General features: G+C 63.8%; 3 protein-coding genes across 3 annotated transcripts; 1 reads left to right on the top strand and 2 right to left on the bottom strand.

The window, feature by feature from the left end:
• Nucleotides 1–511: 511 nt before the first annotated feature.
• Nucleotides 512–13,948, bottom strand: LOC138101831 (histone-lysine N-methyltransferase EHMT2-like; the record flags this gene model as incomplete). The annotated part of the gene is given in 12 exon segments (XM_068999602.1): nucleotides 512–655; nucleotides 2,057–2,181; nucleotides 4,789–4,890; nucleotides 6,596–6,701; nucleotides 8,471–8,629; nucleotides 9,392–9,484; nucleotides 9,486–9,512; nucleotides 9,619–9,704; nucleotides 13,051–13,126; nucleotides 13,255–13,512; nucleotides 13,515–13,607; nucleotides 13,857–13,948. Coding segments are annotated over 12 exon segments (1,329 nt in total), but the record flags the coding sequence as incomplete, so codon positions are not given.
• Nucleotides 13,949–15,631: 1,683 nt separating this feature from the next.
• Nucleotides 15,632–18,036, top strand: LOC138101830 (uncharacterized). The gene is made up of 3 exons (XM_068999601.1): nucleotides 15,632–15,636; nucleotides 15,815–16,088; nucleotides 16,149–18,036. The coding sequence occupies exons 1-3, from the start codon at nucleotides 15,632–15,634 to the stop codon at nucleotides 17,949–17,951; spliced, it is 2,082 nt and encodes a 693-aa protein (XP_068855702.1). The 3' UTR covers nucleotides 17,952–18,036.
• A 1,309-nt stretch (nucleotides 18,037–19,345) lies between these two features.
• On the bottom strand, nucleotides 19,346–20,605 carry LOC138101829 (zinc finger and BTB domain-containing protein 12-like). The gene has a single exon (XM_068999600.1). It carries the CDS (start codon nucleotides 20,603–20,605, stop codon nucleotides 19,346–19,348), a length of 1,260 nt encoding a protein of 419 aa, XP_068855701.1.
• Nucleotides 20,606–21,711: the final 1,106 nt, after the last annotated feature.

Below are 21,711 nucleotides of genomic sequence, written 5' to 3'. Positions count from 1 at the left end.
GGGTTTCGGGGGGGATTTTTTTAGGATTTTTTTTTAGGATTTTTGGGATTTTGGGGGTTTTTGGGTTATTTTTAGGATTTTTGGGGTTTTTTTGGGATTTTTGGGGTTTTTTTAGAGTTTCTGGTGATGCTTTGGGGCTTTTTATGGGATGCTTATGGCGATTTTTGGGGGTTTTTGGGGTTCTTTTTTTAGGATTTTCAGGGGGGTTTTTTGGGGATTTTTGGGGTTTTTTGCGGGTTTTTTTGGGTGGTTTTTTTTCTAGAATTTTTGGGGGGTTTTCGGTTTTTTCCCCCACTCCACACCCCCCACACCCCCCACGCCCTCCCCCTGCCCCGATGACCACTCACGGCCGTGCAGAAGTGCCGCAGCCGGGGCAGCACTGGTGCTTGACCATGCGGCCTTTGGGATTTATGGGATTTTTCGGGATTTTTTTAGGATTTGGGGTTTTTTTAGGATTTTCCCCCACCCCACACCCCCCCACGCCCTCCCCCCCGCCCCGATGACCACTCACGGCCGTGCAGAAGTGGCCGCAGCCGGGGCAGCACTGGTGCTTGACCATGCGGGCGCGGTGGCTCTCGCACAGCACCATCAGGGGCACGCGGCTCGAGGGCCGCATGGTCTCGCGCTTCAGGATGCTGCTGCCGCAGCCGCTCAGCTGCGGGGACATTTCGGGGACATTTTGGGGACATTCGGGGACATTTGGGGACATTTCGGGGCAGTTTGGGACATTTGGGACATTTGGGGACATTCGGGGACAGTTCGGGGCACTTTGGGACATTTGGGGACATTTGGGGAAGTTCGGGGCAGTTTGGGACATTTGGGGACATTTGGGGACATTGGGGACATTTGGGGACATTTCGGGGACAGTTTGGGACATTTGGGGACATTTGGGGACATTCGGGGACAGTTCGGGACATTTCGGGGCAGTTTGGGACATTTGGGGACATTCGGGGACATTTGGGGACAGTTTGGGACAGTTCGGGGCAGTTGGGGACATTTGGGGACATTCGGGGACAGTTTGGGACATTTCAGGGCAGTTTGGGAGAGTTCGGGGCAGTTTGGGACATTTGGGGACATTTGGGGACATTTGGGGACATTGGGGACATCGGGGACATTGGGGGACATTTCGGACATTTGGGGACATTTGGGGACATTTGGGGACATTTGGGGACATTCGGGGACAGTTCGGGACATTTCGGGGCAGTTTGGGACATTTGGGGACATTCGGGGGACATTGGGGACAGTTTGGGGCAGTTCGGGGCAGTTTGGGACATTTGGGGACATTCGGGGACATTTGGGGACATTTGGGGACAGTTCGGGGCAGTTTGGGACATTTCGGGGCAGTTCGGGGCAGTTTGGGACATTTGGGGATATTTGGGGACATCGGGGAAATTTGGGGACAGTTCGGGGCAGTTTGGGACATTTGGGGACATTTGGGGACATTTGGAGACATTGGGGACATTGGGGACATCAGGGACATTGGGGGACATTTCGGGGCAGTTTGGGACATTGGGGACATTTGGGACATTGGGGACATTTGGGGACATTCGGGGACATTCGGGGACAGTTTGGGGCAGTTTGGGGCAGTTTGGGACATTTGGGAACATTCGGGGACATTCGGGGACATTTGGGGACATTGGGGGACATTGGGGACATTTCGGGGCAGTTTGGGACAGTTCGGGGCAGTTTGGGACATTTGGGGACATTGGGGACATTCGGGGACATTTGGGGACATTTGGGGACAGTTCGGGGCAGTTTGGGACATTTCGGGGCAGTTTGGGATGTTTGGGGACAGTTTGGGGTGGGGCAGGACACCCCACACCCTTCCAGTATGCCCAGTGTCCCCCAGTATCCCCAATGTCCCCCAGTGTCCCCCAGTGTCCCCATTCCATTCCCAGTGTCCCCAGTGTCCCCAATGTCCCCCCAGTGTCCCCATTCCATTCCCAGTATCCCCCAGTACCTCCCAGTGCCCCCAGTGTGTCCCCAGTCCCTCCCAGTGCCCCCAGTGTGTCCCCAGTCCCTCCCAGTGCCCCCAGTATGCCCAGTATGACCCCACCTGCCCGTCCACGCTCTCGGTGGCCATGCAGAGCCCGCGCTCGCCGCTGCCCCGCTCCACCTTCGGCGCCTCCATGCGACACGAGCACAGCGGCAGCTCCTCGAAGCGCTCGGCCTCCGCCGGGCCTGGGGGGGCAACGAGGGGGGCGGCGGGGGGTCAGCGAGGGGTCAGCGAGGGGTCAGGGGTCAGCGAGGGGTCAGCAAGGGGTCAGGGGTCAGCGAGGGGTCAGCAAGGGGTCAGGGAAGGGTCAGGGAGGAGTCAGGGAAGGGTCAGAGGTCAGCGGGGGGTCAGGGGGAGTCAGCGAGGGGTTCGGGGTCAGCAGGGGGTCAGGGGTCAGCAGGGGGTCAGGGAGGGGTCAGTGGGGGGTCAGGGGTCAGGGAGGGGTCAGCCAGGGGTCAGCAGGGGTCAGGGGTCAGTGGGGGGTCAGGGAGGGGTCAGCAAAGGGGTCAGGGGTCAGCGGGGTCAGGGAGGGGTCATGGGTCAGATGGAGGTCAGCAGGGGGTCAGCGAGGGGTCAGCAGGGGGTCAGGGATGGGTCAGGGGTCAGCGAGGGGTCAGGGAGGGGTCAGGGGTCAGCGAGGGGTCAGCAAGGGGTCAGGGAAGGGTCAGGGAGGAGTCAGGGAAGGGTCAGAGGTCAGTGGGGGGTTGGGGGGGTCAGCGAGGGGTTAGGGGTCAGCAGGGGGTCAGGGAGAGGTCAGCGGGGGGTCAGGGGTCAGGGAAGGGTCAGGGAGGGGTCAGAAGGGGGTCAGGGGTCAGGGAAGGGTCAGGGAGGGGTCAGCGGGGGTCAGGGGTCAGCGAGGGGTCAACGAGGGGTCAGCGAGGGGTCAGGGGTCAGCATGGGGGTCAGGGAGGGGTCAGGGGTCAGCGGGGGGTTAGGGGTCAGCAGGGGGTCAGGGAGAGGTCAGTGAGGGGTTAGGGGTCAGCAGAGGGTCAGGGGTCAGCAGGGGGTCAGGGAGGGGTCAGGGGTCAGGGGTCACGGAGGGGTCAGTGAGGGGTCAGGGGTCAGCAGGGGGTCAGCGGGGGGTCATGGGTCAGGGAGAGGTCAGGGAGGGGTCAGGGGTCAGCGGGGGGTCAGCACAGGGGTCAGGGAGGGACCAGCGGGGTGTGGTCAGTGAGGCTGTGGTCAGATGGGCGTGTCCAGGGAAGGGGCGTGTCCAGGGGGCGTGTCCACGTGTAGGGGGTGTGTCCAGGTGTGCTGGGCATGTCGGGGGGGGCGTGTCCAGTGAAGGGGCGTGTCCAGGTGTCCAGGGGTGTGTCCATGGGCGTGTCCATGTGCCGTGGGTGTGTCCATGGGTGTGTCCATGGGTGTGTCCATGGGCGTGTGTCCATGTCCATGGGCGCGTCCATGGGTGTGTCCATGGGTGTGTCCATGGGTGTGTGTCCATGGGTGTGTCCATGGGTGTGTCCATGGGTGTGTCCGTGTCCATGGGTGTGTCCACGGGTGTGTCCATGGGTGTGTCCATGGGTGTGTCCATGGGTGTGTGTCCATGGGTGTGTGTCCATGGGTGTGTCCATGGGTGTGTCCATGGGTGTGTCCATGGGTGTGTGTCCATGGGTGTGTGTCCATGGGTGTGTGTCCATGGGTGTGTCCATGGGTGTGTCCATGGGTGTGTCCATGGGTGTGTCCATGGGTGTGTGTCCATGGGTGTGTCCATGGGCGTGTGTCCATGTCCATGGGCGCGTCCATGGGTGTGTCCATGGGTGTGTCCATGGGTGTGTCCATGGGTGTGTCCATGGGTGTGTGTCCGTGTCCATGGGTGTGTCCATGGGTGTGTCCATGGGTGTGTGTCCGTGTCCATGGCTGTGTCCATGGGTGTGTGTCCGTGTCCATGGGTGTGTGTCCGAGTCCATGGGTGTGTCCATGGGTGTGTGTCCATGGGTGTGTCCATGGGTGTGTCCATGGGTGTGTCCATGGGTGTGTCCATGGGTGTGTGTCCGTGTCCATGGGTGTGTCCATGGGTGTGTCCATGGGTGTGTGTCCATGGGTGTGTGTCCATGGGTGTGTCCATGGGTGTGTGTCCGTGTCCATGGGTGTGTCCATGGGTGTGTCCATGGGTGTGTCCATGGGTGTGTGTCCTTGGGTGTGTCCATGGGTGTGTCCATGTCCATGTCCATGGGTGTGTCCATGGGTGTGTCCATGGGTGTGTGTCCGTGTCCATGGGTGTGTGTCCATGGGTGTGTCCATGGGCGTGTCCATGTCCATGTCCATGGGTGTGTCCATGGGTGTGTCCATGGGCGTGTCCAGGGGGGTGTGCCCATGTCCATGGGCGTGTCCGTGTCAATGGGCGTGTCCACGTGCAGTGGGCGTGTCCATGGCTGCGTCCACATGCAGTGGGTGTGTCCATGGGCGTGTCCATGGGTGTGTCCATGTGCAGTGGGCGTGTCCGTGGGCGTGTCCGTGTCCATGGGTGTGTCCATGGGTGTGTCCATGGGTGTGTGTCCACGTCCATAGGCGTGTCCACGTGCAGTGTCCGTGTCCATTGGTGTGTCCATGTCCATGGGTGTGTCCATGGGTGTGTGTCCGTGTCCATGGGTGTGTGTCCGAGTCCATGGGTGTGTCCATGGGTGTGTCCATGGCTGTGTCCATGGCTGTGTGTCCGTGTCCATGGCTGTGTCCATGGGTGTGTCCATGGCTGTGTCCATGGCCGTGTCCACGTGCAGTGTCCGTGTCCATGGCCGTGTCCACATGCACTGGGCGTGTCCGGGGGGGGGGGGGCGGGGCCGTGTGCTCACCTGGGGGCTGGGGGCTCAGGGCCCCTCCCCCCGGCAGCTGCAGGCAGCCCAGGGGCACCTCGGTGTATTCGCTGGGGGGGCCCATGGGGGGGGCACCGGGGCCTGGGGGGGAAAAGGGGGGGGGAGGGGGAGGGTCAGGGACCCCCGAAACGGGACCCCCGCCCCAAAATGTCCCACCCCGAGCGCCCCTCCCCCACCTCCGGGGGGCTCCATCCCCGAATTTCAGGGTTTGAATTGCCCAAATTTATCACCCCCAAACCCCCCAATTCCAACCCCCAAATTCCCCAAATTTATCACCCCCAAACCCCCCAAACTCCCCAAATTTATCACCCCAAACTCCCCCCCCGAACTCCCCAAATTCCAGTCCCCAAAGCCCCCAAACTCCCGAAATTTCTCACCCCAAACCCCCCAAACCCCCCAATTTCTCACCCCAAACCCCTCCAAACTCCCCAAATTTATCACCCCCAAACCCCCCAATTCCAACCCCCAAATTCTCCAAATTTATCATCCCTAAACTCCCCAAATTTATCACCCCAAACTCCCCCCCAAACTCCCCAAATTCCAGTCCCCAAAGCCCCCAAACTCCCCAAATTTATCACCCCAAACCCCCCAAGCCCCCCAATTTCTCACCCCAAACCCCTCCAAACTCCCCAAATTTATCACCCCAAACCCCGCCAAACTCCCAAAATTTATCACCCCCAAACTCCCAAAATTTATCACCCCAAACTCCCCCAAACTCCCCAAATTCCTCACCCCAAACCCCTCCAAACTCCCCAAATTTCAGTCCCCAAAACCCCTCCAAACCCCCCAAATTCCTCACCCCAAACTCCCCCAAACTCCCCAAATTTATTGCTCCAAACCCCGCCAAACTCCCCAAATTTATCACCCCCAAACCCCCCAATTCCAGCCCCCAAACTCCCCAAATTCCTCACCCCAAACTCCCCAAACCCCCAAATTTATCACCCCCAACCCCCCCCAAACCCCCCAATTCCAGCCCCCAAACTCCCCAAATTTCTCACCCCAAACCCCCCAAACCCCCCAATTTCTCACCCCAAACCCCTCCAAACTCCCCAAATTCATCACCCCAAACCCCCCCAAACTCCCCAAATTTATCACCCCAAACCCCGCCAAACTCCCAAAATTTATCACCCCCAAACTCCCCAAATTTATCACCCCAAACTCCCCAAATTCTTCACCCCAAACTCTCCAAACTCCCCAAATTCCTCACCCCAAACCCCTCCAAACTCCCCAAATTCCTCACCCCAAACTCCCCCAAACTCCCCAAATTTATCGCCCCAAACCCCGCCAAACTCCCAAAATTTATCACCCCCAAACTCCCCAAATTTATCACCCCAAACTCCCCCCAAACTCCCCCAAATTTATCACCCCCAAACTCCCCAAATTTATCACCCCCAAAACCCCTCCAAACTCCCCCAATTTCTCACCCCAAACCCCCTCAAACTCCCCAAATTCATCACCCCAAACCCAATTCCACCCCACAAACCCCCCAATTCCAATCCCCAAACTCCCCAAATTTATCACCCCAAACCCCCCCAAACTCCCCAAATTTATCACCCCAAACCCCCCCAAACTCCCCAAATTTATCACCCCCAAATCCCCCAAACTCCCCAAATTTCAGTCCCCAAACCCCCCCAAACCCCCCAAATTTCCCACCCCAAACCCCCCCAAACTCCCCAAACCCCCCCCAAACTCCCCAAATTCCTCACCAAACCCCCCCAAACCCCCCCAAATTTCCCTTCCCCGCCCCCCCCCAGCGCCGCCCCCTCCCCAATTCGGGGGTCCCCACCCCTGTCCTTGCCGCGGGGCTCCTTCCTCTTCCTCTTGCGGGCGGGTTTCAGCCAGGGGCTCTCCTTCCAGCGCCGCCTCGCCCTGCGCCGGGCGCTCGACGCGCTCTGGGGGGGCCGGGGGGGGTCAGGGACCCCCAAAATTCGCCTCTGGACCCCCAAAATCCCACCCTGGACCCCCAAAATCCCCCCTGGACCCCCAAAATCCCCCCCGGAACCCCAAAATTCCCTCCCGGACCCCTCCCCTTGCGGGTGGGTTCCAGCCAGGGGTTCTCCTTCCAGCACTGGGCGCTCGACGCGCTCTGGGGGGGCCGGGGGGGGTCAGGGACCCCCAAAACCCCCCCAGGGACCCCCAAAATCCCCCCTGGACCCCCAAAATCCCCCCCGGAACCCCAAAATTCCCTCCCGGACCCCTCCCCTTGCAGGTGGGTTCCAGCCAGGGGTTCTCCTTCCAGCACCGGGCGCTCGACGCGCTCTGGGGGGGCCGGGGGGAGTCAGGGACCCCCAAAAACCCCCCCCAGGGACCCCCAAAATCCCCCCTGGACCCCCAAAATCCCCCCTGGACCCCCCAAGACCCCTCCCCTTGCGGGTGGGTTCCAGCCAGGGGTTCTCCTTCCAGCACCGGGCGCTCGACGCGCTCTGGGGGGGCCGGGGGGGGTCAGGGACCCCCAAAATCCCATCCTGGGACCCCCAAAATCCCCCCCTGGACCCCCAAAATCCCCCCTGGGACCCCCAAAATCCCCCCTGGACCCTCCAAAAACCCCCCAGGACCGCCAAAAACCCCCCAAGACCGCCAAAATCCCCCCTGGACCCTCCCCACACACCCCCGGACCCCCAAAATCCCCCCCTGGACCCTCCAAAATCCCCCCCTGGACCCCCAAAATCCTCCCCCGGACCCCCAAAATCCCCCCCTGGACCCTCCAAAAACCCCCCTGGACCCCCAAAATCCCACCCTGGATCCCCAAAATCCCCCCTGGACCCCCAAAATCCCACCCTGGACCCTCCAAAAACCTCCCCGGACCCCCAAAATCCCACCCCGGACCCCTCCCCTTGCAGGTGGGTTCCAGTCAAGGGTTCCCCTCCCTGCGCCGGGCGCTCGACGCGCTCTGGGGGGGCCGGGGGGGGTCAGGGACCCCCAAAAACCCACCCTGGGACCCCCAAAATCCCCCCTGGACCCTCCCCACACACCCCCGGATCCCCAAAAACCCACCCTGGGACCCCCAAAATCCCCCCTGGACCGCCAAAATCCCCCCTGGACCCTCCCCACACACCCCGCGACCCCCAAAATCCCCCCTGGACCCTCCAAAAACCTCCCCGGGGACCCCCAAAATCCCCCCTGGACCCTCCGAAAACCCCCCCAGACCCCCAAAATCCCCCCCCAGACCCCCAAAATTCCCTCCCGGACCCCTCCCCTTGCGGGTGGGTTCCAGCCAGGGGTTCTCCTTCCAGCACCGGGCGCTCGACGCGCTCTGGGGGGGCCGGGGGGGGTCAGGGACCCCCAAAATCCCATCCTGGGACCCCCAAAATCCCCCCCTGGACCCCCAAAATCCCCCCTGGACCCTCCCGGACCCCTCCCCTTGTGGGTGGGTTCCAATCAAGGGTTCCCCTCCCTGCGCCGGGCGCTCGACGCGCTCGGGGGGGCTGGGGGGGGTCAGGGACCCCCAAAAACCCCCCCCCAGACCCCCAAAATCCCCCCTGGACCCCCAAAAACCTCCCCGGGGACCCCCAAAATCCCCCCTGGACCCTCCGAAAACCCCCCCAGACCCCCAAAATCCCCTCCCGGACCCCTCCCCTTGCAGGTGGGTTCCAGCCAGGGGTTCTCCAAAAACCCCCCCAGGGACCCCCAAAATCCTCCCCCCCCCCGGACCCCTCCTCACCCGATCCGAGGCGTTCCCGGACTCTTCCTCGTCCTCCTCTTCCTCCTCGTCCTCCTCCTCCTCCTCCTCTTCCTCGTCCTCGTCCTCCTCCTCCTCTTCCTCCTCGTCCTCCTCCTCCTCCTCCTCGCTCAGCGCCTCGCCCGGCACCTCCCCCTCAGACTGGGCGGGGGTCAAACTGGGGTGAGGGGAGGGGGGCGTGGAGACCCCCCGGGGTCCTCCCAGTTCCCTCCCAGTCCCACCAGTGCCCTCCCAGTCCCACCAGTGCCGCCAGGGCCCCCCCAGTGCCGCCAGGGTCCTCCCAGTGCCACCAGTGCCCCCAGGGTCCCACCAGTGCCGCCAGTGCCCTCCCAGTGCCACCAGTGCCCCCAGGGTCCCACCAGCTCCCTCCCAATGCTCCCAGTCCCACCAGTGCCCCCAGGGTCCCCCCAGTGCTCCCTGTGCTTCCCAGTCCCCCCCAGTGTCCCCAGTTCCCTCCCAGTCGCTCTCAGTCCCCTCCCAGTCCCTCCCAGTTGCTCCCAGTCCCTCCCAGTCCCTCCTTACTGTCCGAGTCCCCGTGCCCCCAGTCCCTCCCAGTCCCTCCCAGTCCCACCTTGCTATCCGAGTCCCCGTGCCCGTCCCAATGTCCCCAGTCCCCCCAGTCCCCCCAGTCCCCCCAGTGCTCCCAGTCCCTCCCAGTCCCACCTTGCTGTCCCAGTCCCTCCCAGTGCTCCCAGTCCCTCCCAGTCCCACCTTGCTGTCCGAGTCCCCGTGCCCCCAGTCCCCCCAGTCCCTCCCAGTCCCTCCCAGTGCTCCCAGTCCCCCCAGTCCCTCCCAGTGCTCCCAGTCCCACCTTGCTGTCCGAGTCCCCATGCCCCCAGTCTCCCCAGTCCCTCCCAGTCCCCCCAGTCCCTCCCAGTCCCTCCCAGTCCCTCCCAGTCCCACCTTGCTGTCCGAGTCCCCGTGCCCGTCCACGCTGAAGCCGTCGTAGAACAGCGAGAAGCCCCCTCCCCCCTCCGAGTCCCAGTCGCGGGGGGGGGGCGGCCATTTCCTCCGTCACCGTGATCTGGGGGGGAGGGGGGCACACGGGGGCGGTTTTGGGGGGGGGTTCGGGGGTCCCAGGGGGGGTCCCGGGGGGGTCTCAGGGGGGGTCTCGGGGGGGTCTCCGGTACCTCGGTGCTGGCGCGGGGGCTGGGCCGCTGCAGCCGCTTGTGGAGCCCCTCGGGGCCGAAGTCCAGCTTGGGGCGCTTGGGGGGGTCTGGGGGAGGGGGAGGGGGGGGGTCAGGGAGACCCCAGACCCAGAATTGCAGCCCTGGACACCCAACGTGCCTCAGAGGCCTCCCCAAAGCCCCCCGTGCCCAGCCCTGGGACCCCCCCCAAAGGGGGAGTCCAGATACCCCCAGACTCCCTCAGGACCCCCCCTGAGCTCCCCAGGACCCTCCTGAGCCCCCCCAGGACCCCTCTGAGCCCCCCCAGACACCCCCAGGACCCTCCTGAGCCCCCCCAGACTCCCCCAGGACCCCCCTAAGCCCCCCCAGACTCCCCCAGGACCCTCCTGAGCCCCCCCAGACTCCCCCAGGACCCCCCTGAGCCCCCAAGATACCCCCAGGACCCCCCCAAATTCCCCCCAGGACCTTCCAGGTGCCCCCAAACCCCCTCAAAACTGCCCCAGGACCCCTCCAGAACCTTCCAGGTGCCCCCAAACCCCCTCAAAAGCCCCCCAGGACCCCCCCAGGACCTTCCAGGACCCCCCCACAACCTTCCAGGTGCCCCCAAACCCTCTCAAAACCCCCCCAGGACCTCCCCAGGACCTTCCAGGACCCTCCCAGGACTTTCCAGGTGCCCCCAACCCCCCCCCCAGAACCTTCCAGGTGCCCCCAAACTCCCTCCAGAACCTTCCAGGTGCCCCCAAACCCTCTCAAAACTGCCCCAGGACACCCCCAAGACCTTCCAGGACCCCCCCAGGACCTTCCAGATGCCCCCAAACCCCCTCAAAACCCCCACAGGACCTTCCAGGACCCCCCCAGGACCTTCCAGGTGCCCCCAAACCCCCTCCAGAACCCCCCCAGGTGCCCCCAAACCCCCTCAAACCCCCCTGTATGCCCCCTGTATCCCCCCAGGACCTTCCAGGTGCCCCCAAACCCCCTCAAAACCCCCCCAGGACCCCCCAGGACCTTCCAGGTGCCCCCAAACCCCCTCAAAAGCCCCCCAGGACCCCCCAGGACCTTCCAGGTGCCCCCAAACCCCCTCCAGAACCCCCCCAGGTGCCCCCAAACCCCCTCAAAACCCCCCCAGGACCTTCCAGGACCCCCCCAGGACCTTCCAGGTGCCCCCAAACCCCCCCCCAGGACCCCCAAACTCCCTTCCAACCCCCCCCCAGGACCCCCAAACTCCCTTCCAACCCCCCCCCAGGACCCCCAGGACCCCCCCAGGACCTTCCAGGTGCCCCCAAACCCCCTCCAGAACCCCCCCAAGTGGCCCCAAACCCCCTCAAACCCCCCCCAGGACCTTCCAGGACCCCCTCAGGACCTTCCAGGTGCCCCCAAACCCCCTCAACCCCCCCCCCAGGACCTTCCAGGTACCCCCAAACCCCCTCCAGAACCTTCCAGATACCCCCAAATCCCCCCTGTATTCCCCCAGGACCCCCCCAGGACCTTCCAGGTGCCCCCAAACCCCCTCCAGAACCCCCCCAGGTGCCCCCAAACCCCCTCAAACCCCCCTGTATGCCCCCTGTATCCCCCCAGGACCTTCCAGGTGCCCCCAAACCCCCTCAAAACCCCCCCAGGACCCCCCAGGACCTTCCAGGTGCCCCCAAACCCCCTCCAGAACCCCCCCAGGTGCCCCCAAACCCCCTCAAACCCCCCCAGGACCCCCCCAGGACCTTCCAGGTGCCCCCAAACCCCCCCCAGGACCCCCAAACTCCCTTCCAACCCCCCCCAGGACCCCCAGGACCCCCTCAGGACCTTCCAGGTGCCCCCAAACCCCCTCAAAACCCCCCCCAGGACCCCCCCAGGACCTTCCAGGTGCCCCCAAACCCCCTCAAAACTGCCCCAGGACCCCCCCAGGACCTTCCAGGACCCCCCCAGGACCTTCCAGGTGCCCCCAAACCCCCTCAAAAGCCCCCCAGGATCCCCCCAAGACCTTCCAGGTGCCCCCAAACCCCCTCAAACCCCCCTATATGCCCCCTGTATCCCCCCCAGGACCTTCCAGGTGCCCCCAAACCCCCCCAGGACCTCCCCAGGACCTTCCAGGACCCCCCCAGGACCTTCCAGGTGCCCCCAAACCCCCTCAAACCCCCCTGTATGCCCCCTGTATCCCCCCAGGACCTTCCAGGTGCCCCCAAACCCCCTCAAAAGCCCCCCAGGACCCCCCCAGGACCTTCCAGGTGCCCCCAAACCCCCTCAAAACCCCCCAGGACCCCCCAGGACCTTCCAGGTGCCCCCAAACCCCCTCCAGAACCCCCCCAGGTGCCCCCAAACCCCCTCAAAACCCCCCCAGGACCTTCCAGGACCCCCCCAGGACCTTCCAGGTGCCCCCAAACCCCCCCCCAGGACCCCCAAACTCCCTTCCAACCCCCCCCCAGGACCCCCAGGACCCCCCCAGGACCTTCCAGGTGCCCCCAAACCCCCTCCAGAACCCCCCTAGGTGGCCCCAAACCCCCTCAAAACCCCCCCAGGACCCCCCCAGGACCCCCCCAGGACCTTCCAGGTGCCCCCAAACCCCCTCCAGAACCCCCCTAGGTGGCCCCAAACCCTCTCAAAACCCCCCCAGGACCCCCCCAGGACCCCCCCAGGACCTTCCAGGTGCCCCCAAACCCCCTTCCAACCCCCCCCAGGACCCCCCCAGGACCCCCCCAGGACCCCCCCAGGACCTTTCAGGTGCCCCCAAACCCCCTCAAAAGCCCCCCAGGACCCCCCCAGGACCTTCCAGGTACGCCCAAACCCCCTCCAGAACCTTCCAGGTGCCCCCAAACCCCCTCAAACCCCCCCTAGGACCTTCCAGGTGCCCCCAAACCCCCTCCAGAACCTTCCAGATACCCCCAAATCCCCCCTGTATTCCCCCAGGACCCCCCAGGACCTTCCAGGTGCCCCCAAACCCCCTCCAGAACCCCCCCAGGTGGCCCCAAACCCCCTCAACCCCCCCCCAGGACCTTCCAGGACCCCCCCAGGACCTTCCAGGTGCCCCCAAACCCCCTCCAGGACCTTCCAGGTGCCCGCAAACCCCCTCAAAACCCCCCCAGGACCTTCCAGGACCCCCCCAGGACCTTCCAGATGCCCCCAAACCCCCTCAAAACCCCCCCAAGACCTTCCAACCCCCCCCCAGGACCCCCAGGACCCCCCCAGGACTTTCCAGGTGCCCCCAAACCCCCTCCAGAACCCCCCCAGGTGCCCCCAAACCCCCTTCCAACCACCCCCAGGACCCCCCCAGGACCTTCCAGGTGCCCCCAAACCCCCTCCAGGACCTTCCAGGTGCCCCCAAACCCCCTCGAAACCCCCCCAGGACCCCCCCAGGACCTTCCAGGTGCCCCCAACCCCCCCCCAGGTGCCCCCAAACCCCCTTCCAACCGCCCCCAGGACCCCCCCCCCCTTCCCCAGGACCCCCACCGTGCTGCCCGATGCCGCACAGCTCCTCGGACACCCTGAAGTGCAGCATCTCCGACATCCGCGGCTTCTCGGGGACCTGGGGGGGCACACGAGGGGGGTGGGAAGGGAAGGACAACCCCAGGAGGGACCCCCCAAACCCCTCAGGGTGGGGAGGAGGGGGTCCTACACCCCCACACCCCCACAAAGACCCCCACTCCCCCTCACCTGCCCGTTGCTGGGCTTGGCCATGGTCTTGCGTGCCCGGTGCACCTTGGGGTGAGCCAGGGGGGGCTCGGGGGGCGCCGGGGGGGGCTCGGGGGGTGCCTGGGGTGGTGGGGGAGGGGGATCGGGGGCTACCTGGGGGCGGCCCCCCGAGCCCCCCGCCCCCGGGAGGCTGAGCAGGCGCAGGGCCAAGCTTTGCCCCGGGGGGGTTTTGCCCCCCGCCCCCGTCAGGGACATCTTGGCACGGCTCGGGGGGGCCAGGGGGGGCGTGGGGGTGAGGGTGGGACCCCCAGCCCCTCCCCCCAAAGCCCCCCCACCCCGCCCTGGGGAGCCCGGCAGGGTCTTGGTGGCGTGGCCTGGAAGAGGCGAGGGGGGAGGGGGGGAAGATGTGAGACACCCCCTCCCCAAAAAAATCAGCTCAGACCCCCCCCCACCACCCACAGACCCCCCCAGACCCTCCCCCAAATACATGAGACCCCCCCCTCCCCAGGACCCTCCCCCCAATGCATCCAGACCCCTCTTAATCCCCTCCCCCTCCCCTCAGAGCCCCCCCCCCCCCAGGACCCCTCCCCACCCCAAAAACGCCCCCCAACCCCCCCCCTCACCTGGCAGCCCCTTGGTGCCGCCGCCGCCGCCGGGGGGGGGTCCCTGCGCCCCCTCCCCATCGCCGGGGCCGCCGCCCCCCCCGTGCTCCTCATCCGGGGGGGCCCCGCCGCCCGTGGGGGGGGTCCCGGCCTGAGGGGAGGGGGCGCGGGGGGAGGGGCTGCCCGGGGGGAGCCCTGAGGGGGGGGGAGGGGGAAAAAAAAAAGGGGGGGGTCACAGGGGGGGAGGAGATTTGAGGAGGGGGGTCTGAGGGGTGGGGGGGGTGGTCTGAGGGGGGTGTGGGGGGGGGTCAGGGTGATCTGAGGGGGGTGGGGGGGGTCAGGGTGGTCTGAGGGGGGTGTGGGGGGGTCAGGGTGATCTGAGGGGGGTGTGGGGGGGTCACGGTGGTCTGAGGGGGGTGGGGGGGGTCAGGGTGGTTTGAGGGGGGTGTGGGGGGGTCAGGGTGATCTGAGGGGGGTGGGGGGGGTCAGGGTGGTCTGAGGGGGGTGGGGGGGTCAGGGTGGTCTGAGGGGGGTCAGGGTGGTCTGAGGGGTGTGTGGGGGGTCAGGGTGGTCTGAGGGGGGTGGGGGGGGTCAGGGTGGTCTGAGGGGTGTGGGGGCGTCACGGTGGTCTGAGGGGGGTCAGGGTGATCTGAGGGGTGTGTGGGGGGTCAGGGTGGTCTGAGGGGGGTGTGGGGGGGGTCAGGGTGGTCTGAGGGGTGTGGGGGGGGTCAGGCTGGTCTGAGGGGGGTCAGGGTGGTCTGAGGGGGGTGTGGGGGGGTCACGATGGCCTGAGGGGGGTGTGGGGGGGTCACTCACCGGCCTCTCCCGCCGCCTCCACCACGAGGGTCCCGCCGGGAGGCTCCTGAGGGGAAAGGAGGGGGAGGGGCGCAGCGAGGCGTGATGGGAGAGCCCCTCCCGCCACAAGACCCCCCCCCCGCTCCTCGTGACCCTCAAAAACCCTCAAAACACCCCAAAATCTCCTCAAAACCGCCCCGGTTTCCCCTCGCCCCCCCCCCTCCCCTCAGACCTCGGCGCCTCCCGCCGCCTCCATCGCCGCCGAGCGCGCCGCGCGCGCGGTGACGTCACGACGCTGCCGCCCCCCGCCCTCGGGAAAAAGGGGGCGTGGCCACGCCTTTTATGGGCAAAGCCCCGCCCACCGCCCCGCGCTTTGTGCTCCCCGCCTTGGCCACGCCCCCCTCGCTTAAACCACGCCCCCTCGCTTAAGCCACGCCCCCCTCGCTTAAGCCACGCCCCCTCCATGGAAATTTTTTTTTTTTTTTTGGTGGTTTTTTTGGGGCGGCGGGGGATTTCGGGACCCCTCCAAATTCTCCCAAATCGCTGCTTTTTTTAACCCAAAACCACCGCCGGATAGAAACGAACACCCCGCAGACGCTTTCACCGCTTTTTTGGGGTTGGTTTTTTTTTTTTTTTTTCCTTTAAAATCCGTTTATTACAAAAAAAAAAAAAAAACAACAAAAAAAAACCAAAAAAAAATTCCAAAAAATCTGCGCTTTTGGGGGTCCCAACCCCCTCCCCCCCCACCCTAAAAAAGGGTTTCAGGTATCACCCCTCCCCTCCCCCCCAAAAAAAAAAGGGATCCCCGGGTTCTCCTCTCTACCCCCTACACCCCCCCTCCCCCACCCCCAAATTCTTGGCTGCCCCTCCCCCACCCCCCCAGAAAAAAACCCTCCCCTCCCCCACACGCTACAGAGACCCCTCCCCCACCCTTCAACCCCCCCCCCCCATCGCTACAACCTAAGGGGGTCCCCCTAAACCTATGGGGGAGGGGGGGGGGGATGAGGCGACCCCTCCCCCCCCTAAAATCCGGGGGGGGTCCCCACCCCAAAATTGTCCGGGGGGGTCCGTCCTGCTCCTGGGGGGGGGGGGGGGGAGGGGAGGGGAGGGGTCACCCCATTGTCCACCAAGGGCCTGGGACCCCCAAATCCATCGGCGGGGGGGAGGGGAGGGGGGGGGTCCAGGTTTGGGGAGGCAGGGGGGGGGGAGGGTCCCATCTGCTCCTCCATTTTGGGGTCATTTCCATCGTTTTGGGGTCGCTTCCATCACTTTGGGGTCGTTTCCATCACTTTGGGGTCCTTCCCCATCGTTTCGGGGTCATTTCCATCGTTTTGGGGTCATCCCCATCACTTTGGGGTCCTTCCCCACCACTTTGGGGTCATTTCCGTCATTTTGGGGTCATCTCCATCATTTTGGGGTCATTTCCATCACTTTGAGGTCATTCCCCACCGTTTTGGGGTAATTTCCATCATTTTGGGGTCATTTCCATCATTTTGGGGTCATTTCCACCACTTTGAGGTCATTCCCCACCATTTTGGGGTCATTTCCACCACTTTGAGGTCATTCCCATCATTTTGGGGTCGTTTCCATCACTTTCGGGTCATTTCCGTCATTTTGGGGTCGTTTCCATCACTTTGGGGTCCTTCCCCATCGTTTCGGGGTCATTTCCATCACTTTGGGGTCGTTCTCATCGTTTTGGGGTCGCTTCCATCATTTTGGGGTCCTTCCCCATCGTTTCGGGGTCATTCCCATTGTTTTGGGTCCTTCCCCATCACTTTGGGGTCCTTCCCCATCGTTTTGGGGTCATTTCTGTCATTTTGGGGTCATTTCCATCACTCTGGGGTCCTTCCCCATCAGTTCAGGGTCGTTTCCATCACTTTGGGGTCGTTCCCATCGTTTCGGGGTCATTCCCACCGTTTTGGGGTCATTTCCATCACTTTGGGATCGTTCCCCATCACTTTGGGGTCGTTCACCATCGTTTTGGGGTCATTTCCGTCATTTTGGGGTCGTTTCCATCACTCTGGGGTCCTTCCCCATCAGTTCAGGGTCGTTTCCATCATTTTGGGGTCGTTTCCATCGTTTTGGGGTCATTTCCATCACTTTGGGGTCGTTCCCATCATTTTGGGGTCGTTTCCATCATTTTGGGATCGTTCCCCATCACTTCGGGCTCGTTCCCCATCGGTTCGGGGTTATTTCCATCACTTTGGGGTCCTTCCCCATCGTTTTGGGGTCATTTCCATCACTCTGACGTTGTTCCCATCACTTTGGGATCGTTTCAAGCTCCTTCCCCATCACTTTGGGGTCGCTTCCCATCGTTTTGGGTCCTTCCCCATCATTTCGGGGTCGTTCCCATCACTTTGGGGTCATTCCCATCACTTTGGGGTCGTTCACCATCATTTTGGGTCTTTCCCCATCATTTCAGGGCCGTTTCCATCACTTTGGGGTCCTTCCCCATCACTTTGGGGTCATTCCCATCACTTTGGGGTCATTCTCCATCATTTCGGGGTCCTTCCCCATCATTTCGGGGTCGTTCCCATCACTTTGGGGTCGTTCCCATCACTTTGGGGTCATTCCCATCGTTTTGGGGTCGTTTCCATCACTTTCGGGTCCTTCCCCATCATTTCAGGGTCGTTTCCATCACTTTGGGGTCGTTCCCCATCACTTTGGGGTCGTTCACCATCGTTTTGGGGTCGTTCACCATCATTTTGTGTCCTTCCTCATCATTTCAGGGCCGTTTCCATCATTTTGGGGTCATTTCCATCACTTTGGGGTCGTTTCCATCACTTTCGGGTCCTCCCCCATCATTTCGGGGTTGTTTCCATCACTTTGGGGTCGTTCACCATCGTTTTGGGGTCGTTCACCATCATTTCAGGGTCCTTCCCCATCACTTTGGGGTCATTCACCATCGTTTTGGGTCCTTCCTCATCATTTCAGGGCCGTTTCCATCATTTTGGGGTCATTTCCATCACTTTCGGGTCCTTCCTCATCATTTCAGGGCCGTTTCCATCATTTTGGGGTCATTTCCATCACTTTCGGGTCCTTCCCCATCATTTCAGGGCCGTTTCCATCATTTTGGGGTCATTTCCATCACTTTCGGGTCCTTCCCCATCATTTCAGGGCCGTTTCCATCATTTTGGGGTCATTTCCATCACTTTCGGGTCCTTCCCCATCATTTCAGGGCCGTTTCCATCACTTTGGGGTCATTCCCCATCGTTTCGGGGTCATTCCCATCGTTTTGGGGTCATTTCCATCACTTTGGGGTCCTTCCCCAACACTTTGGGGTCCTTCCCCACTATTTTGGGGTCATTTCCATCACTTTGACGTCGTTCCCATCATTTTGGGGTCATTCCCATCGTTTTGGGGTCGTTTCCATCACTTTGGGCTCCTTCCCCACCATTTTGGGGTCGTTTCCCTCACTTTGGGGTCCTTCCCCATTGTTCCAAGGTCCTTCCCCACCGTTTTGGGGTCCTTCCCCACCATTTTGGGGTCATTTCCATCACTCTGGGGTTGTTCCCCATCACTTTGGGGTCATTTCTGTAGTTTTGAGGTCCTTCCCCACCATTTCAGGGTCCTTCCCCACCATTTTGGGGTTGTTTCCATCACTTTGGGGTCCTTCCCCACTGTTTCAAGGTCCTTCCCCACTATTTTGGGGTCATTTCCATCATTTTGGGGTCCTTCCCCACCATTTTGGGGTCATTCCCATCACTTTGGGGTCATTCCCCACCACTTTGGGGTCATTCCCATCACTTTGGGGTCATTCCCCACCATTTTGGGGTCATTTCCACCATTTCAAGGTCCTTCCCCACCATTTTGGGGTCATTTCCATCACTTTGAGCTCCTCCCCCACCATTTCAGGGTCCTTCCCCATCACTTTGGGGTCATTCCCCACCATTTTGGGGTCCTTCTCCACCATTTTGGGGTCATTTCCATCACTTTGAGCTCCTCCCCCACCACTTCGAGGTCCTTCCCCACTATTTTGGGGTCATTCCCCACCATTTTGGGGTCATTTCCACCATTTCAGGGTCCTTCCCCACCATTTTGGGGTCGTTCCCATCACTTCGAGCTCCTCCCCCACCACTTTGGGGTCACTCCCCTCACTCCGAGCTCCTCCCCCACCACTTTGGGGTCATTTCCATCACTTTGAGCTCCTCCCCCACCATTTCGAGGTCCTTCCCCACCATTTTGGGGTCATTTCCCTCACTTCGAGCTCCTCCCCCACCATTTCGAGCTCCTCCCCCACCACTTTGGGGTCATTCCCCTCACTCTGAGCTCCTCCCCCACCACTTTGGGGTCATTCCCCACCATTTTGGGGTCGTTCCCATCACTTTGAGCCCCTCCCCCACCACTTTGGGGTCACTCCCCTCACTCCGAGCTCCTCCCCCACCACTTTGGGGTCACTCCCCTCACTCCGAGCTCCTCCCCCACCACCTCAGACTCCTCCCCTCCCCTCCTCACTCAGCCACCCCCATCTCCCCCCAAAACCCCTCCGCACCCCCACCAACCCCTCCCCCTCCCTTCCACCGCCTCCAACCCCAACCGGGGGGGGGGTCCCCACACCCCCTCCTCAAGACACCACCCCCCTCCCCCACCCACCCACCCCAACCCTCCCCTCTCCACCGCGAGAGGACCCAGCTCTCCGAGGGCTCATCCCCTCGCCCTCCCCCCTCCCCTTTGGGCCACGCCGGACCCTCCCCTCCCCTCCCCCCCCCCCCTCTTCAGCGCAGCAACACCCCTCCCTCGGCCGTGCCGGCTTCCAGCACGTTCTGCGCCGTGGTTTTGCCGTGCTGCTCCTTGAGGTGGCGGCGGATGGCCGGCTTGTGGGCGAAGCGGACGTCGCAGTAGGAGCAGCGGTAGGGCCGCGCGCCGCTGTGCAGGTTCAGGTGGTCGTGCAGCGTGGATTTCTGCGTGAAGCTCTTGCCGCAGACGCCGCAGCCGTGCGACTTCACGCCGCGGTGCACGTTCATGTGCCGGTTCAGGTTGCTGCTGTGGTTGAACTGCTTGCCGCAGCGCGGGCACATGAAGACGAAGTGCTGGGCGCGCATGTGGAACACCAGCTTCTCCACGCCCTGGAAGGCTTCGCCGCACTTGCCGCAGCGCGAGGAGGAGGAGGAGGAGGACGAGGAGGAAGAGGAGGAGGAGGAGGAAGAGGACGAGGACGGAGCGCCGGCCGCCGGGGCGGACGAGCTCACGGCGCCCGCGCCGCCGCCCGTCGCTTCCTCGCCGTTACCGCCGACGCCGACGCCGGGAAAGATGAGCAGCCCCTCGCCCTCGGCGTCCTCGGCCAGGCTGTAACACGCCTTGACCACCCCCAGCTGCGGCGGGCACGGAGCCTCCTGCGTTGCCACCACCCCTCCTCCTCCTCCTCCTTGCCCCGCCGCCGCCTCGCCCGCGGCCACCGCCGGCCACCCGCGCGTTCCCCTCCTCCTCCGCGGCGCCGCCGCCGCCGCCGCCGCCGCCGCCGCCGCCGCCGCCGCCGCCGCCGGCTCCACCTTGACGATGCAAACGTCGGGCGCCGCGTCCTCCTCCTCCTCCTCGTCCTCGTCCTCCTCGGGCTTGGGCGGCGGCGCGGGCACGGCGGCGGCGGGCGGCGGCTGGATGAAGCGCGCCAGGGCGCCGCGGCAGCGCTCCACCACGTGCTCCATCTGCAGGTAGCTGGCGGCCGTCAGGTAGTTGACCAGGTCGCGGCCGGCGAACTCCAGCGCGCCGGTGTAGCAGGAGAGCAGCAGGTCGGCCAGCACGCGGGCGCTGTGGGCCAGCGAGACGCGCAGCTCGGCCGCCGGGTTCAGCAGGAACTGGTCGCGCAGGAAGGGCGAGCAGGCGGCCAGGATGACGCGGTGGCCGCGGAAGCGCAGGCTCCGCGCCACGATGGTGACGTCGCAGAAGCGCTCCTCCGCCCGCAGCCGCGTCATCGAGCGCAGCGCCGCCGCCTCGTGGCCCGGCAGCTGGAAACGCAGCACCTCCGCGCACGACGACATGGCGGCGGGGAAGGGGGGAGTGGGGGGGAGTGGGAGGGGACTGGGAGGGACTGGGAGGGACTGGGAGGGACTGGGAGGGAGAGTAGAGGGACTGGGAGCGACTGGGAGTGAGAGTAGAGGGACTGGGAGTGAGAGTAAAGGGACTGGGAGCAACTGGGAGTGAGAGTAGAGGGACTGGGAGCGACTGGGAGTGAGAGTAGAGGGACTGGGAGGGACTGGGAGTGAGAGTAGAGGGACTGGGAGCGACTGGGAGCGAGAGTAGAGGGACTGGGAGTGAGAGTAGAGGGACTGGGAGCGACTGGGAGTGAGAGTAGAGGGACTGGGAGCGACTGGGAGTGAGAGTAGAGGGACTGGGAGGGACTGGGAGTGAGAGTAGAGGGACTGGGAGCAACTGGGAGTGAGAGTAGAGGGACTGGGAGCGACTGGGAGCGAGAGTAGAGGGACTGGGAGTGAGAGTAGAGGGACTGGGAGCAACTGGGAGTGAGAGTAGAGGGACTGGGAGCGACTGGGAGTGAGAGTAGAGGGACTGGGAGGGACTGGGAGTGAGAGTAGAGGGACTGGGAGGGACTGGGAGTGAGAGTAGAGGGACTGGGAGCAACTGGGAGTGAGAGTAGAGGGACTGGGAGCGACTGGGAGTGAGAGTAGAGGGACTGGGAGGGACTGGGAGGGACTGGGAGTGAGACTAAGAGCAACTGGGAGCGACTGGGAGCGACTGGGAGCGACTGGGAGTGAGAGTAGAGGGACTGGGAGCGACTGGGAGCGACTGGGAGTGGGGTTATGGGGGCTGGGAGGGACTGGGAGTGAGAGTAGAGGGACTGGGAGCAACTGGGAGCAACTGGGAGGGACTGGGAGCGGGGTTATGGGGGCTGGGAGGGACTGGGAGTGAAAGTAGAGGGACTGGGAGTGACTGGGAGGGATTGGGAGCGACTGGGAGTGGGGTTATGGGGGCTCGGAGGGACTGGGAGCGAGAGTAGACGGACTGGGAGGGACTGGGAGGGGCTGGGAGTGAGACTAGGAGCGACTGGGAGTGACTGGGAGCGGGGTTATGGGAGCTGGGAGCGACTGGGAGTGACTGGGAGTGAGACTAGGAGCGACTGGGTGTGACT

The sequence above is a fragment of the Aphelocoma coerulescens genome, unplaced genomic scaffold (genome assembly GCF_041296385.1).
Source record: "Aphelocoma coerulescens isolate FSJ_1873_10779 unplaced genomic scaffold, UR_Acoe_1.0 HiC_scaffold_536, whole genome shotgun sequence".
Classification (NCBI taxonomy): Eukaryota; Metazoa; Chordata; class Aves; order Passeriformes; family Corvidae; genus Aphelocoma; species Aphelocoma coerulescens.
This window is presented reverse-complemented; position numbering and strand designations above follow the sequence as displayed.

What these genes read in the sequence shown, in the direction of transcription:
- LOC138101830 (XM_068999601.1), top strand. An exon ending in TCATTCCCCACCGTTTTGGG is followed by an intron (nt 16,089 to 16,148) that starts GTAATTTCCATC and finishes CACCACTTTGAG; the next exon opens with GTCATTCCCCACCATTTTGG.
- LOC138101829 (XM_068999600.1), bottom strand. Translation starts at nt 20,605, where the DNA reads ATGTCGTCGTGCGCGGAGGTGCTGCGTTTCCAGCTGCCGGGCCACGAG.